This window comes from Equus asinus, chromosome 23 (genome assembly GCF_041296235.1).
Source record: "Equus asinus isolate D_3611 breed Donkey chromosome 23, EquAss-T2T_v2, whole genome shotgun sequence".
NCBI classification, from domain to species: domain Eukaryota; kingdom Metazoa; phylum Chordata; class Mammalia; order Perissodactyla; family Equidae; genus Equus; species Equus asinus.
The window spans coordinates 20,141,331-20,159,699 of record NC_091812.1 but is presented as its reverse complement, the minus strand read 5'-3'; the positions used below and the strand labels follow the sequence as shown (position 1 = coordinate 20,159,699).

The following is an 18,369-nucleotide window of genomic DNA, read 5'->3' as shown; positions in this document are numbered from 1 at the left end:
AACTATCCGCATATGTTATTTGAGGGCATCCAAATCTCTGGTAAGAATTAATTTTGGACTTGGTGAGACTTGGATATGTTTCTGTATACCTGTATGTGTGGCAGAGGTCTCCTCAACTGTAAGTTCCTGAGGGCAGACTGTCTGGTGCATACTAATGTCCTTATTGCCTAGCACAGTACATATCACCTAGTTTAAACTCAGTAAGGGTCTGCTAAATGAGTTAATGAAGGAAGAGGAGAAATGCCTTGGTTATATGACCCAAATATTTCTCTCCACTCCGCCTCTCAGCATTTCAAAGGAAAATAATGTTAATATTTCTGACCTACCTAAAGAATAGTTAGAGTAACTTCCAGAACTTCTTTTCTGGAATTCAGGGAAAAGGTATGTAACAACCTATTACAGTGAGGGGTTGAATACTACTTATTTTTAAAAGCCATTTTATAAAATCTCCCAAAAGAGGCATTTTGAAAAAAATGTTCAACACCCATTTTACTTCTCTGTGCAATCATTAACCATCAAGAATTTGATGATTTGATAATTGCTCCATAAGGAAGAAAATAATATTCACTTTTCAAGAAAAAAAGGGAAAACAAACTTAAATCCTGAAAGGTACTTAGGTGAATAAATAAGAGGAACCAGAAAACAAAAGTAAATTATCCAAAGAACATATTTGACTTTTGAATGCATTCTGTAATTATATTTTATCAAAAACAAATGTAGAAAGAGTTTGCCCTTACATATGGCTGAGAACAATTTGGTACAAATTTAGTTTGTATAGTTTTGGATCTAAGTTAAGGAAGCACTGAGATAATATAAGGTAGTGTGACTATAGAACCCTGAGGACAGCTCACTCCAGGGAGGCTGCAGCATATCAATATCTATGGTTCCCTCTAACCCAGCAATGGGTGTAGACTGACAAGATGAGAGGCAATGGGAAACTGTCCCAGCATGAAAAATTTGCCACACTCAAACCACAGATTATCAAGAGTTGACTATGCTTTACCACAGAGCACTGCTTTTCAAACGTGCACTAGGGATCTTGTTAAAATACAGATTTGGGGGCTGGCCCCAGTGGCGTAGTGGTTAAGTTCGCATGCTCAGCTTCAGGCAGCCTGGGGTTCACAGGTTTGGATCCTGGGCCAGACCCAGCACCACTTGTCAAACCAGGCTGTGGCGGTATCCCACATAAAATAGAGGAAGATTGGCACAGATGTTAGCTAAGGGCCAATCTTCCTCACCAAAAAAATAAATAAATGAATTTTTTAAATGCAGGTTTCTAATTCAGCAGGTCTGATGGGGCCTGAGGCTCTGCATTTCTAACAGGCTCCCAGGTGATGCTGTTGCTGCTGGTCCAGAAACCACACTGAGAGTAACAAGGATCTAAAGCAGTGGTCTCCAAACATTTTAGACTACACATCCCTATCAGTAAAAAAAAAAACTTGAGCAAGCAACTACATGTATGTATATTTCTCTATAAATTAGATGCATGTTCTCATGATAAAACATGAAATTGAAAGTTTAAAACATGAAATAAACATAGCTATAAATAGTTCCTGTATTTTCTTCCTATACTCCACTTACTAGGCAACTGCTCTCCATTATTAGAAGAAGAGTTCAAGTATTTTTTTTTTAATTTTAGTTTCTGGATTTTACCAAAGAAAGGAGGTGATTTCTCTAAATTAAATAGTTGGGTAAACCCGTACTAGTATAGTGATCTAAGATCTTTCTATCACTTCCCGTAAAGTAATACAATTAGGAAAGATATTTTAGTTTTTGTGGAAAGAGAAAATAATTCTAAGCTAGTTTAAAGACATCAAAACACTAAACTATTCCACTTATATTTTATTGATGGCTTGTGTCACATCAGAATCCCATGATCCCAATCAATCTTGGCTTTACAACAGAGGTGAGAGCAGAGCCCACTTCAGAGCTACACTAAGAAAAACCAACCATGTCATGTGGAAGAAGGCTGCACAGAAGATCATATGACTAAATGGAACCCTATCAACTGCAGGAGGTCCATCATTCCCTCAAACCAATCCAGAGTGGCTGCTAAATAGGTATCCTGCATGGTGCTATATTTTCACCACAAAACCCTAAACGATGTTTTTATTTCCAGTATTCCACCTGAAAGAGAAATTTAAATGTTTCTTGATGATAATAATGGACCCTCTACCTTTCTGCAAACATCATTTACTCATTCCCATCTTTATTCCTTATTTAAGGGTGTTCTATCTAAAATGGCCTTCTTTCTTATATCTACCCATACCTATCATGTTTTTCACAATCCAGGTCAAGATTCCACCTGCCTTAATGAATCTTCCCCTAAATGATCACTGTACTGCTTTGTATAAATAATGTAATAAGTATAGATTTATTACATTGTAACTTGCTTTTTCATGTTCTTCAGGGTTTAGAGTTTTCTTATATTTACGTCTCTTTTACCCTGGAGTATGAATTTCTCAAGAGGAGCATAATAATGCTTTTCACTTCTTTTGTTTCTTCCATGGGCCCAGTAACCATCCTAGGCAGGCAAGAATTCCTTAAATCTTATATGTTTTGCATGACTCTCAGCTATTCACTTTCTCTTAGCAATTTTCTCTTGCTTTGGCAACAACAGAACATCAACGATAAATATTTGCAGAGAAAAGTCAGGCTCAAAAATTCATCTTTGATAAAGTTAAGGTACAGGTTCCATTGCCAACTGAAGTAAAATGCTGAAAAAAGACAAAGTCTGGGGCAATTTTATAGGCAGTAAATGAAACATCTTTTACATAGTTTAAAAAAATAAAGGTGAGAGGAGCCATGTGCCCCCTAAATGAAAAGTCCAACTCAAAGGTATTTTTATGGGGATTTGAATTTTGTGCATCTACCTGGCTGGGACTTAGTGTGGAACACTGGGCCTTTCTCAACCAAGGTAATATGAAAGAATTGACTCTTATTGTTCTAGGCATCCATTGTATGTAATGAATTACCTAGGATCATTCAAGAAAGATGCATAGAAGAAGGTAGGTGCCCTCTTTGGAAGAACTGAGAAAAAGTCTTTCAAATAATTTTCTGTGTTCTGTGATTTCAGATGAGAAACCTTAGCTGAGAAGGGCCATACTCAAGGAAAGTGTTAGTCTTGCAACCCCTGGCAATGTCAGGAAGGGGCCACGTTCATGGTCCTCTACGCAAGGACATCACAGTCTCTAATCAAGCATGGCTTATGGCACCAAACAGGTGCCAGGTAAACTCATTACATCTGATGAAGTCTCAAGGAAACAAAGTTTACCAGATTTATCATTTTTATGTTTAAGTGACAAAGATGGAGGACATCATCCAAGTGATCCATCGTACAGCACTTCCAGTTCCAGAGAACACAGACTTACTTCAGGTGATAACACGCTACCATTTTTAAGTTTCTCATCCACACTGTTTCTTCGTCTCTGCAGCAGATCCTTTTCTTTCTGGAGGACTTGAACTTGTTCTGAAATCTTTATTTTCTCCTCAGCAGTGCTGCTCTGGAGCTGCACATTCTTTTCAGACAACTCTTGGTCCAACAAGTTCAGGCGAGTTGATATTTTCAAACTATCTATGTTTAAGGCCTAAAAAGACACAATCAACCAGACACCCCAAAAACAGTTACTAGAAATCCAAACTGCATATAAATTAGAAAAAAACATAGAAAAATTACTAAATGAATATACTTTTAGCCTCTACATTGTTTTCACCCATGGATTTTTTTTTTGGTGGGAGGGGGCTTCATTTTCTAAAATCTTAAATTGAATGCCTTGGGCCGGCCCAGTGGCACAGCGGTTAAGTGCGCACGTTCCACTTCCCAGCAGCCCGGGGTTCTCTGGTTCGGATCCTGGGTGCGGACATGGCACCGCTTGACACGCCATGCTGTGGTAGGCGTCCCACATATAAAGGAGAGGAAGATGGGCATGGATGTTAGCTCAGGGCCAGCATTCCTCAGCAAAAAGAGGAGGATTGGCAGCAGTTAGCTCAGGGCTAATCTTCCTCAAAAAAAAAAAAAAAGTAAATTGAATGCCTTTTTTTAAAAAAACAGAGATTCAATGAATTTACTACCAAGTATGGTTTAGCCACACCAGAATATATAACATAGGTTTTGAGAGGTAGTATTTTTCTTTTTTATTATTTTCTAAATTGAACTTTTCTTCTTTGGCTGGTTACATAGTAGAATTAATTCTGTTAAAATTTCCTAGAGGCTGAGATTTGGTTTGTTGTTTAAACACATAATTTGTTTCTACTCTTATTTCATTCTGGTCAGAAAATATGGCCAGTTAGATTTACGGAGATGTTCCTTATGGCCTAATTTAAGATAATGTTTAAAATATTTTTTTCATCAAAGTAATTATATGCATATATATTATACATATATAAGGTTTATAATTTTAAAAGAAGCAGTTCTCTATCCCACCCTGTCACCTAAGTCCTGCTCCCCAGAAACAACCATCTTCAACTTTTTAGCTATTGCTTCTGGTGTTTATGTCCATGTTTCTAAATAACATTATCAACTTTAGATATTGTCTACTGACTATCTATTGTGGAAGACGAGTTAGCATTCTGGGCCTCCTCTTTCCTACTTCTCCTTCCATTCTCCCAATATTTACTACAGTTTTTCATTAAATCAATATTCAGCTTATATGACCTTGTGAATATTATTCAAAGCTGAACTATCTTGTATAAAATGATTATACTTCCATCTGCCACAATTTTGGGGGGTCCTTTATAACTAATTCTTCTCCCAAAGAACTATGAAATTCCTCTGAACACTATTTTTTCATCTGATCAAACTTAAATCAGGAAATCTTTTCATTCCAGTCTTTTCTGGAAACATTCTGCCTGGAGCCTCCCTCTTCCTGCCCCAAACTAGACAAGCTGCTCTGGGACTGCCCTTTGGTACTACCCTGGGAATTTCCATGTTGGATCACATTTTCAGGTTCCTGAGTCTCCTTTTTTCATAGTGTATGCCTTCATTCTTGTGGAGCATATCCTCTAGTAGTTTCCTGAGACAGGCTAGGTGAGAGAGAAATTTTTTTACCTGAAAAGGTCTTTGTTCTAACTTCACATTTTATTGAGAGTTTGGCTAAAACAAGAATTCTTGATTGGAAATCATTTTCCTTATGGGTTTTAAGATTGCATTCAGGTCTTTTAACTTCTAATGAAGAAGGTTAAGAAGTCTAATGCCATTCTGACTAGTCTTTTCTACCTGGAAGCTTTCAGGATATTTTTTTCCTAAGCATACTCAAAACTTCACAATGATATGCTTTCGGCACTCATTTTGCTGGGCCCTCAATGAGCTATTTAAATCTAAAGTCTCACATCCTCAGTGTTGGGAAAATTTTTTGTATTATGTTCTTGATAAACTCTTCTCTCCTGTTTTCTCTGTTGTATTTTCTGGAATTCCTATTACTTGGATGTTGGGCTCCTTGGATTTGTCTGCCAATTAATATTTTTTCTCCTATTTTCTATTAATTTATCTTTTTATTTACTTCCTGGGATATTTCCTCAACATTATCTTCCAATCATTTTAATTTCCAAGAGTTCTTTCATGTAGTTCTTGTTTTATAGAGAATCACCTTTTACCACCTTGAGGATATTAAGGTTTTTTTGAAGTTTTTCAGCTCCTTGCTCTATCTCTGATTTCTCTGAGCTTCCTTTTCCTTTTGTTTTGGTCTCTGTCTTTAATGTTAAGAGCATTCTTGAAACGTCCAGCACACTTAAGAGTCAGGTATTAAAAAGCTGGTAAGTTGTGTGGTGGGTAAGATTTGTCACCACAGGATATATCTGGGCTCTACCTCAAATTTAAGTGTTTTTTCATCTTTTTTCAGAGACTGTTCCAGAAAATCCACCAATCTCCTGCTGGGAAAGTATAAATCTGGCTCCCAGCATTTCTGGTATCCAAGTAGGGGTTAGGAAATGGATGTCTCAGGATTTGTATGTAGACTTTCATTCATTCCCTGATTTATTTTGACTCACCCTGACCCTCTTCTGTGCTTCGTTCAATCTTCAGAATATAAACCATCTAGTTCCAGAGTAAGAAAAGGATAGTTTCTTGACTATACACGGTCTTCATCCTTATGCCTCACTCCTGCCTTCTGAAAATCTTGGTCCTTTCATTTCTGAGTCTTTTTCATGTTCTATGTGAATCATATCTCATAAAGCTTTTATAAAAAAAGAAAAACTAACGCTAAAGCCTTGGCTGTCATTGGTGTCCCTCTCTAGGCACTTGGATTTCAGCTTCCTCTGTTCTGCTAAGTCATCTATTTGCTTTCCATCTTACAAACATTTTTTGTAATATTTTTTCCTCAGTTGTCTCCTCCACTGTTTTTTCCCCTTTATGGGTTTACAGTTTTTGAGTAATAGCTTTATTGAGCTGTAATTCATACGTCATACAATTCACCTATTTAAAGTGTATAATTCAATGGTTTTTAGTATATTCACAGAGTTGTGCAACCATCAGCACAATTTTAGAACGTTTTCGTCACCCCCCCCCCAAAAAGAAACCCCATACTCACTAATAGTCATTCCATTTCCTCCCTAAGCCCCCACCCAGCCCTAAGTAACCACTATTTTACTTTCTGTCTCTACGGAATTGCCTCTTCTGAACATTGATATAAATGGAATCATTCGTGTTCTTTTGTGACTGGCTTCTTTCACTTAACATAATATTTCAGGGTTCATCCATGTTGTAGTATGTATCAGTACTTTATTCCTTTCTATTGCTGAATAATACTCCATTGTATGGATGTAGTATATTTTGTTCCTTCATCAGTTGCTGGACATGTGAGTTGTTTTCATTTTTTGGCTATTATGAATAGTGCTGTTATGAACATTCATGTACAAATCTCTGGGTGGACATGTGTTTTGACTTCTCTTGGATATATACCTAGGAGTGGAATTGCTGGGTCATGTGGTAATTCTATGTTTAACCTTTTGAAGAACTGCAAGATAGTTTTCTAAAGTAACTGCACCATTCTACAATCCTACCAGCAGTGTATGAAAGTTCCAATTACTTCATATCCTCACCAACACTTATTATCTATTTTTCTTACTATAGCCATGCTAGTGGGTATGAAATGGTATCTCATTTAAGTTTTAATTTGCATTTCCCTGATGGCTAAGGATGTTGAGCATCTTTTCATGTGCTTATTGGCCATCTGTATATCTTCTCTGGAGAAATGTCTATTAGATCCTTTGCACATTTTTCTTTTTTTTCTTTTTGCTGAAGAAGATTCACCCTGAGCTAACATCCATACCAATCTTCCTCTATTTTTTGTATGTGGGCTGCCAGCACAGCATGGCCACTAACAGAGCAGTATACATCCACGCCCAGGAACCAAACCCAGGCTGCTGAAGCAGAGCGCACTGAACTTAACCACTAGGCCACCAGGGCTGGCCTGTCTATTTTTTAATTGGGTTGTCTTTTTATGATTAAGTTGTAAGAGTTCTTTATATATGCTAGATACAAGTCCCTGATCAGATATATGATTTGCAAATATTTCCCCCCACTCTGTGGGTTGTCTTGTCACTTTCTTGATGGTATCCTTTGCATCACAAATGTTTTTAAATTTATGAAGTCTAATTTATCTAATGCTTCTTTCATTGCTTATGCTTTAGGTGTAATATCCAAGAAACCATTGCTTAACCCAAGATAATGAAGATTTACACCTATGTTTTCTTCTAAGAGTTTTATAGTTTTAGCTTTTACATTTAGGTCTTTGACTCATTTTGAGTTAAATTGGTATATGGTATGAATATAGGTTTTTTAATATCATGTTCCTTGTCTGAAATGTATATGATTGAGTCTTATAAGTATTTCTTAAGCACTGAAAAAAGATGTAATCTTTTTATGCCTTTTGTTCAGAAAAGAACCTAGCAGTATAACAGTCTCAAGTTTCTCTTTTGTTTCATTAAAACAACCTTCAAAGAATCAATTTTGCTTTGATCTACTGTGGGTTTCATTTATTTGCATTCTACTTATCTCAGTATGTTCTTGTTCTTGCTTGCATCTTGTTGAAACTAGAAAACAGCTATTTTCTTCTCTTTTTTTTTCTGTATAATGAAGGAAACTTATTTCAGGAAAAAGATTTTCCTCCTCATTCCTTTTTATTTTTTCCTCTTTTTTCTTTTGTGATACAGAACATATAAAGCACTCAGGTTATTTTCTTCTATTTACTGACTTGATGTTTTCATTTGTTAATCTCCTCTGCTGTCATGTTTTGAGGGGCAGCTTTTAAAATTTGACCCTGACAACCAGTGTGAGCAAGCTACCTGGATATAGCACCAGCAACTGGGCTGGTTGGAAGGGCTGCCCCTACCCCTGTGTCCAACAGCATGGTGCTAATAGCTATTTCAACATGATTGGGGAACAGAGGACAGAGCAGAGGTAAGTACATGCCTATCTACTTGTCATATTGAGGTGGAGAGGTTAAGACAACACCACCATCAACTCAGATCCTACTGGTCTAGATGCTGGCTGAAAGGCAGGTCTAATGAAGAAGCAGGTCACTGATCCTCTCTGTTCCACGACGCAATGTACGGACCGATCTCGGACTCGAGGCCTGCTGCAGGCAAAGGTTTGGGTAGAAAGTCCTCTCTGAGTCTGGGACAAGCCAGCTTCATGTTTAGATGCTATTGCTGAAAATATTTATAGATATATCCAGAAAAGTATCTCCTGGTCCTTCTACTCCCTCCACCATCATTCCCTTTTCAAAACTTGAAATTGAGGCAAAATCCTTCATAAAACCACCTCTTTCACTGGCTCATAAAATCCAAGTTCTCCAGCAAAAATTTTTGTAAAGGTCTCCAAGTCTTTCTAATTTGAAAAACAAATCTTCAGTACACAAAATCTTCTTTCTTTTATAGGAACCCTGCAAACCCCTAACTTTGGGTGGTAGTAATAGCTAAATCATTTTCAAGTCTATTTTCCCAAATTAACAATGTTCAATATACAGCATCAAATATTACAATTTATTCTAAAAACATCCACTAAAGTTAATAATAGAGGTTGCCAGGGGAAATGGAGAGTTATTGCTTAATGGTTACAGAGTTTCTGTTTGGGGTAATTAAAAAGTTTTGGAAATAGCGGTAATGGTTGTACAACATTATGAATGTCATTAATACCAGTGAATTGTACACTTATAAACAGTCAAAATGGTAAATTTTATGTTACGTATATGTTACCACAATTTTTAAAACATCAAACAAAAATCACTAAGTAAATCATACTTGGCAAAACACTGAACATTTTACTTAAAAGTTGCAATAGATTTAGTGATGGTTAGTGATGGTTATTAGATAAGCAATAATAAGCAAAATACATTGAAAACCAGAAGAATAGTTTTCTTTTGATTTTTAACTTCACAATGGTATGATTTACATCTTAAAGAAAAAAATCCTAGTTTATATGGCTTACAACCAGAATCAAACAGCATATTAAATAGAATACCTGACTAGATCTCAACTTCTTATTTTCCAGGTGGCTCTTCTCCTGTAACAGGGCCTCCTTCTTAGAAACTATGGCCTCCCGTTTCTTTAAGTCTTCTCTCAGCTCTTCTAATTCTTGGCGTTGGTTTAGAACTTTCTCTACTTCTTCATCTAACCATTTCTTTTGCTCATCCAATTTCTACATTGAAATTCCAGAGAAATATTATCATTTGCTTTTCTTCCGCCATAAAATTTATATGGTAATAATATAATTTCATATTGGCTGAAAACACTTTAAATGAACATTTAAAAACTACCAGCGAGAATAACAAAATAGTGCTCCTATCTAAAACCATCAAGAAGTAAGCGGGTGTAGTTAACAACTTGTTGTGTTGTTTTTATAAGGAATTAAAATTCACTCCCCAAATATGTTTGAGTCTGGGATTTTTTTAGGCTGACAAAGGGCTGACAATTTTATTTACATATAATAAGAGTTAGTTCTGAGAACATGCTGGGAATCTTTTCCTCTGTTGTAGAGGAGCATACCTCCGTCACAGCACTTACACTGCTGGTTCACCTCTCTATCTCCAATGCCTGGTATGCCTGAATGAGCACCTGATTCAATCAATCAATCAATGAAGTGAGTAAATGAATACACACAGTGAAGACACAGATGATGGAGCATGGAAATCCAATCTGCACTGTAGACTGTTGACATCAAATAATTATAAAGTAAAATGAATTGAGCTGGAAAGATCTCCAAAACAATCATCTTATACTATTTTAAATTAAGGATACCCAGAAACAAGTACAAACAAAAATATGAATGGACTATGACTGTCCAAGATGAATTCTACCAACCACCCATCTGTATTGTGGACATAATAATGAAGCAATGCCCCCTAAACGACAAGTAATAGGAAAACAAATCAATATAGTACTATTTCCCAGTTCTTCTCAAACTTGATAAAACTGGTTCCTAGAAATCTACACTAAAACAATGAGATGGTGAATATGCATGAGAAAGAGAGCAAAGTGGCCAAAGCAAAGTAGATCCACAGCTATGAAGTCTTCCATCCAGACCTAGACAGTATGGTCTTACAAGCACTATCACATCCAAATAATATTGAAGCTTAAAACAGTAGCTCTACAATTATTAAGAACGGGAAGGATATCCCAGAGCAACTATAGAAATACTTTAATTTTGTTATATCCAGCTATACCTTAGGAACTCATATAGGAGACCCTATGAAGCCTAGCAATTAACCTAAACATATTCTACACACATTCCTTCACTGTGAGTGAGGTTTGAAAGATGAATGAGAGATCTTTTGTAGGCTCCATTCCAACAAGAGAGAAATTGAAAGAAATGATTGTTGATAATAAATGCTATATACAGCTAATTCCTAGCTACCATGTAAGCAAAAATGGAGAGAGGGATGGTTCTGTCTGGGAAATGGAAGAAATGTCACAGAGTAGGTAATATTCTATCTGTACTTTGAAGAATGGGTAGGAGTTTACTAACATAATACAGGTTTCCCAGGGAAACCAATAATAAATGAATGGATTTATCTTCATTTGATATAATAAAGATTATGATTTGTGTAGGATTCACTGTATCTAAGTAGGTTTTCTGAAAATTTCTTGACTTTTTCCTTTTCTTTTTTTGAGGAAGATTCACCCTGAACTAACATCTGTTGCCAATCTTTGTTTTTGCTTGAGGAAGATTAGCCCTGAGCTAACATCTGTGCCAATCTTCCTCTACTTTATATGTGGGATGCCTCCACAGCATGGCTGACAGGTGGAGCATGTCCATGTCCAGGATCCGAACCCACAAACCTGGGCTGCCAAGTTGGAGCAGGGGGAACTTTAACCACTTGGCCACAGGGTTGGCCCCCTCTTTTCTCTTTTCATAACAAAAGTTCCTACCCCACAGTTCTAATTTTAAGTACTTTCCTCTTATAAAAAAGCTTCATATCAAATCAATGTCCTATTACAAGCTCTTTGGATACTCATATTGATTAACTTATAATCTCGTCCTTATTTAGAGTTAAATTCTGAAAAATCGGTTTTTGTTTTGCAACATCAAAAAACATGAAGTTTTTGGGAGGAATAAATACAATCTAGTGAATATGGATTTGATGCTTACATTCCACAACAAACATTCAGATAAACCCATTTCTACTGAAATAAGAATATAGCATATTTCTGGACAATAAAGTAATTTTTTAATAACAGAAAGGTTTCAGAAGAAGCACTGGAAATTTTGCACTTAAGTGGCAAAATCTAGTGTTTGAAGATTTTACTTAGAGTCAAGCACTGTTTACCTCTATTTAGACAATCATCAAATCAAAGAGAAATCAGGAAACACTAAGTAGAATCGACAAACCTGGAGTTGGTCTATACTTCCAAACGAACCTTTTCTCCTTTTCATCTTCAATGCATCAAGATCCTCAGCTTTCAGTTTCAGACCTTCTTCCTGTTCTGTTTTTAACTTTAGTTCCTGCAGCAAACAGAAATTGAAAACATCTTATTGCTTTTACTACCTAGCCATCATTAAATATTTATTTAACAGTCACTTTCTTAGTTGCAAAAAGAAAGAAAATGAGTAGATGAAGGTTGGACCTATTTGAGGAGAAAATAATGTTAGCCCACACTAAAGCAATAGACTCTCACAGCAAAAATCAGGGTTTACCAACAAATCTAAGTATTTTTTTCATTCTTTGCCACTATTACAAATTAGTATACCAGTGATAAGAATTTGAAAATTAGAAATTTGTTTTCTGCCTTTCTGAGCTCATTACTTTCAGTTAGTCCACCCAAGGCATCCATCTGCCACAGGGATATTAAAATTTATGACAGTAGAAATGTAAAAAGAAAAGTAATATTCCATTTCTGGCATTCAAAATTCAGATTTTGTAGCATGAAAACAGGCTTGCAAGACATATCGTGATCCCATGAAGGGTATTTCCAAATTCCTTTAGTTTCTATCCACATCTTAAGAGTCAAGTCAAGAGGCCCAATCCTCATTGTGCTCTCCTTGGGTTTAGAGAAAACGCCACTGTCACCACTAAAGCTTAGCAGGATTCAGGAAGGAGGCCATGAATCAAAATGGGCCAGTCTGCCTACTCTCTCTTACTAGTGCCATGATGGATACATACAGAAATTGAAAGAAAATGTTTACAAATTTTTATAGCAATTTGACAGAATAATTTTATGTCTGTCGAAGCTAATAATTAAAAGATGGATTTTTATAGTATATGTCAATTTTTTATTTCATTTTTATACTAGTTCATGTTTTACAAAAGTAACGAGCTGTGCCAAATTAGTAATAAAATAAAAATTGTACCTTCTCCACAGTTAATTTCAGAATTACTGCTATGAAGGAAGTAAAAGGAAAATCTACCATTTTACAGCCCCAGGAATGGCAGAAAGAAGAAAAGAGACAGTAAGATGTGTGTCTCAATTTTCCTCTCAAGTTCTGGCCCAGAAAGAGGGTGATAAAGGTATCAAGGAGAGCAGAGGGAGAGAACACAGACTGCAGTGCAGAGGCCCCACACCAACAGGGGGCTGCTTAGCCCTATGAAAGAGCAGAGAAGTACGGTCAGGCAAGAGAATGACTGGACTCCTTGGCCTCAGTGACATGGATCCTGAGTTGAAGTCAACAGGGGTTAGTTATCGTGGGGAATTGACCCCCAAAACTGAAGATGAGGACAGGCCACTGGGCTAGCAAGCTACATAGAAGATCTATAGCCTAAAGAGGGGTTTATAATGCCGTTAGGAGATGAGATGAAGCTAAGACATCTCCATGCCCTCAGCTGAAGGCGAGATCATACTATGAGTTATACCAGCCATGGGCTTCATCATCAGGGGGCCAGCAGGGAAAGGTGAACAAGAGAGAGCAGTTTCCAGCCAATCACATCCAGGGACCAACTGAAACTCAGGAGGTCCCATCCTCCTCGACTCCATGGATGCAACATAAGCTACACACCCAAATCACCACATATACCAGATCCCATCTTAGGGAGAGACGCACAGTGGGGAAGAGGCTAAGAGACTGAATATTTTTATTCGAGAGAGCTGAGAATTATTTAAAGAAAATGTTTAAAGTATCAGAATAAGGTTTGAACAGACTGGACATTTGCTGAGTTCCCACCATATTTCCAGCAATTACCATGACATGGATTGGACAGAGGATATGGTAGCTCATAAAGCAGACAGCTCTGCTATAGGCTAAATAAAGAAATTTCCCATGCCCATCTGAGTTGTATTATGAGTGAATCTGGACTCTGTTATATTTACTAGCCACTAATTTTTCATGCTTCCCTGGCTCTAGTGCACAGTTTTAACTTAGCCCCTGTCATCGTTACAGCAACTTTATCATGCTGAAATAAAGTCACCTTATGCTTGAAGCTGACTCTTTACTATTTTTATTCTTCTGAAAATCCTTTAAAAGTGTACTGCAGTAGGTCTAATCCCTTCTTCTACATGTTGCTCTAGACATTACTGCCTTTATCTCATATTGTAATCCTGCATAATATTAAAATAACCATCTACCAGGCACTGTGCTAGGTTTTTAAAATCTATTTAATTATCCCATTTAATCCTCAGACAAGGACTATTATAAACTCCACTTTATAGATGAGGAAATTGGTGCTTAGAGAAGTAAAGAGCCCCATCACACTACAGCCCACAACTTCAGGGGTTCCCATACCTTTTCTTTATGTATCATACAGGGACTTTAGTTAAAGAACCGCTGCTCTAAGGAGAACCTATGCAGAAGTTGTAGTATTCTCTGGAAATGGTTGACTCAAGTGGAAAATGGACAAACAGAAGTATCAGAAAGTTAGCTTCAAACAAAAGGCAAGATGTCCTTTAGAACTGTGAGCAGGTTTTCTATTTTTGCCTGAAGTAGTGGAAACTTCAATATATCTTTGGGGCAGACTGTTCCTTTTCCTGGAATATTTGTTCTCCTCCTTACATGGGTCACTTCCTTAGAAGGAGAGATATGGCTAGAAAAAACAAAATTGCCCTAGATAAGAACATGAAAAGTTTAAGTTACAGGCAGAGTTGTATTCCGTAGATTATGCACTCTGACAAAAAAAGTTTTTCCTTTTCCCTAGGCATAGATTTAGAGAGTGCTATGTCTTGTTGGGTTAAGCCAAGGTCTATGAGAGATGAGAAGCTGAGACTCAAAAACCACAAGACTGACAGGCCGGCTTGATCCTCACATTGGAAGAAGGACTGTAACAAACAGACTAGGTTGTTGGCAGTAGAAATAAGGATTGAACAGACTCAAGATATTTAGAAGATATTATCTAAAGAACTTAGTGGTTCATTAGATTTGGGTGATGAGGAAGACAGCAGAGTTAAGGATGACTCCTAAATTTCTAGCTTACCCAAGTGAATAGATTGAAATGTCATGTAAGACACATTGGAAAACTATATTTTCTTCTCCATGAAGGGAGCAGGGAGGGGGAATAGTGGAGAGATAAATAAGGAAGATCATGAACACATCCATAAGACAACTTAATGAATATTTCAATGGTTAGATATATGAATCCAGAGCTCATAGGACAAATCTAGGATTAAGTATTAAATTTGCAAGTTGTTAGAATTTAACTGCAGCTATGGAAAAAGATGAAGTCGCCCAGAAAGAGTACAGAAGATAAGAGGGCAGAGGATACTAATTGTTAGGGAACTGCAAATCAAAACCACAATGAGATATCACCCCATGCCCATCAGAATGGCTATTATCAAAAATACAAGAAATAACAAGTGTTAGAGAGGATGTGGAGAAAAGAGAACCCTCCTACACTGCTGGTGAGAACATAAACTGGTGCAGCCATGATGGAAAACAGTAGGGAGATTCCTCAAAAATTAAGAATAGAACTACCATATGATTCAGCTAGTCCACTTCTCAGTATCTATCCAAAGAATACAAAAACACTAATCTGAAAAGACACGTGCACCTCTACGTTCACTGAAGCATTATTGACAATAGCCAAGACATAGAAACAACCTAAGTGCCCAATGACAGATGAATGAGTAAAGAAGATGTGGGATACACACATACAATGGAATACTACTCAGCCATAAAAAAGATGAAATCTTGCCATTTGCAACAACACTGGATAAACCTTGAGAGTATCATGCTAATAGAAATAAGTCAGAAAGAGAAAGACAAATATCACATGATTTCACTCACATGTGGAAGATAAACAAACAAACACATAAATACAGAGAACAGATTGGTGGTTATTAGAGGGGAAGAGGGGTAGAGGAAGAGCAAAAGAGGTAAAAGGAGGACATTTGTATGGTGATGGATGGAAACCAGACTTTTGGGGGTGAACACGATGTAATGTATACAGAAGTTGAAATCCAATAATGAAGACCTGAAATCTATACAGTGTTATAAACCAAACCTCAATTAAAAAAAAAAAAAAAAAAAACAGAGGGCAGAGGCTAGAGCCTTGAGGAATTCCCGTATGTAAAGGACTGATAGTGTAGGATGAGCTAGCAAAGACAGAAAGTAAGCAATCAGAAAGAGAAAAAAACAAGGAGAGAATAATTTCACAAAGGCAAATACTTCACAAAGGAGAAAATATTTCAAGATGGAGCAAGTGGTGAACTATGCTGGATGCAACTGAGGGGTTAAGATAAGGACGTTAGTGACAGAGAGTACTAGTGAACTTCTCAAGGGCTTTGAAGTGGACAGTGAGCCAGGAGTCACAAGCCAGACTGGAGAGGATAAGAGAATGAATGGAAACAGAGGAAAGAGAAAGAAATGCAGTAACCTTTTCCAAGAATTTTGGTTATAAAGAGAAGAGAGAGAGTGTAGTATAAAGTTGAAGGAAGATAATTTTAGGATGAGAAAAATCTAAGATGTTTAAAGAATCTAGGAGAAAAGTAAAAGTTGAAAATATAGGAGAAAAAAGAATTAAATGAGATAAAGCACATAAGTGCTTAGCATAGTACTGATTGAAGACAAATAATAAATGTTAACTACTGCTACAAAAATAATTATCATTATTATTAAAATTGAGTAACTCAAAGAAATTAAGAAAGCAATTCCATTTACAATAACATCTAAAAGAATAAAATATCTGGGAATAAATTTAGCCAAGGAGGTAAAAGACTAGTAAAACTGAAAATTGTAAACCATTGCTGAAAGAAATTAAAGAAGACCTAAGTAAATGGAAAGACACTCCATGCTCATGGATATGAAAACTTAACATTGTCATGATGTCAATACTATCCTAAGAGATCTACAGAGTCAATGCAATCCACATCAAAATTCCAATGGCCTTTTCTGCAGAAATGGAAAAGTTGATCCTTAAATTCATATGGAATTGCAAGGGGCCTCAAATAGCCAAAACAATCCTGAAAAAGAAGAACAAGGGGCTGGCCCCATGGCCAAGTGGTTAAGTTCACACACTCTGCTTTGGTGGCCGAAGGTTTTGCCAGTTCGAATCCTGGGCACAGACATGGCACTGCTCGTCAGGCTATGTGGGGTGGCATCCTGCATATCACAGCTAGAAGAACCCACAACTAAAAATATACAACTATGTACCAGGGGTCTTTGGGAGAAAAAGGAAAAATAAAATCCTTAAAAAAAAAAAAAAACAACAAAATTGGAAGACTTACCTCCCAATTTCAAAACTTACAACAAAGCTAAGTAATCAAAACAGTGTGGTACTGGCTTAAGGACAGATATATAGACAAATGGAATAGAATTGCGAGTTTAGAAATAAATCCATAAATCTATAGTCAATTGATTTTTGACAAGGGTACCAAGTCCATTCAATGGGAAAAGAACAGTCTCTTCAACAGATGGTGCCAAGACAACTGGATTTTCACATGCAAAAGAATGAAGTTGGACCCTTACCTCACACCATATACAAAAATTAACTCAAAATGGATCAATGCCCTAAATATAAGAGCTAAAACTATAAAATTCTTAGGAGAAAACATAGGGGTAAATCTTCATGACCTTAGATTTGGCAATGGATTCTTTGATATGACACCAAAAGCATAAGCAACAAAAGAAAAAATAGATTAATTGGACTTTATAAAAATTAAAAACTTTGGTGCATCAAAAGATATTATCAAGAAAGTTTAAAGACAACCTACAGAATCAGAAAAAACATTTGGAAGTCACATATCTGATAGTTTAATGTCCTGAATACATAAAGGACTCCTATAACTCAACAACAAAGACAAACAATCTAATTAAAAAGTAGACAAGGAACTTGAATAGACATTTCTCCAAAGAAGATATATACAAATGACTAATAAGCAAACGAAAAGATGCTTGACATCATTAGTCATTAGAGAAATGCAAATCAAACCCACAATGAGATACAACTGCACATGTACTTGGATGACATAGAAGGAGGAAACAAAATCAGTGTTCATGAAGATGTGGAGAAATTGGAACCCGTGTACACTGAAGGTGGGAATGTAAAATGGTGCTGTTGCTATCGAAAACAGTTAGTAGTTCCTCAAAAAGCTAAACACAGAATTACCATATGACCCAGCAATTCCACTACTAGGTATTTCAATTCTAAAGGAATTGAAAGCAAGGACTTGAACAGTTACTTGTATCTGCCAATGTTTATCACAATATTATTCACAATAGCCAAAAGGTGGAAACAACCCAAATGTCTATCAACAGATGAATGGATAAACAAAATGTGGTACATGCATACAATGGAATATTACCCAGCCATAAAAAGGAATGGAATTCTGATACATGCTACAACACGGATGAACCTTGAAAACATTATGCTAAGTGAAATAAGCCAGACACAACAAATATTGTATGATTCCACTTTTATGAAGTATCTAGAATAGGTAAATTCACAGAGACAGAAGGAGATTAGAAGTTACCAAGGGCTAGGGGGAAGGTGGGAATAGGGAGTTATTGCTTAA

The 18,369-nt window shown here is 36.6% G+C and overlaps 1 protein-coding gene across 5 annotated transcripts in view; it reads right to left on the bottom strand.

Annotated features, from left to right (window-relative positions):
* KIF27 (kinesin family member 27) overlaps positions 1 to 18,369 on the bottom strand; it is an 88,662-nt gene that overhangs the window by 13,680 nt on the left and 56,613 nt on the right. For 4 of the 5 annotated variants that reach the window (XM_070495438.1, XM_014828522.3, XM_014828521.3 and 1 more), the window contains 3 exons: positions 11,825 to 11,938; positions 9,458 to 9,634; positions 3,372 to 3,587 (listed from right to left, as the gene is read on the bottom strand). In XM_070495438.1, the coding sequence (XP_070351539.1) occupies positions 3,372 to 3,587; positions 9,458 to 9,634; positions 11,825 to 11,938 (507 nt within the window). The remainder of the gene's footprint in view (positions 1 to 3,371; positions 3,588 to 9,457; positions 9,635 to 11,824; positions 11,939 to 18,369) is intronic. The other variant, XM_044756525.2, reaches the window with a different exon arrangement.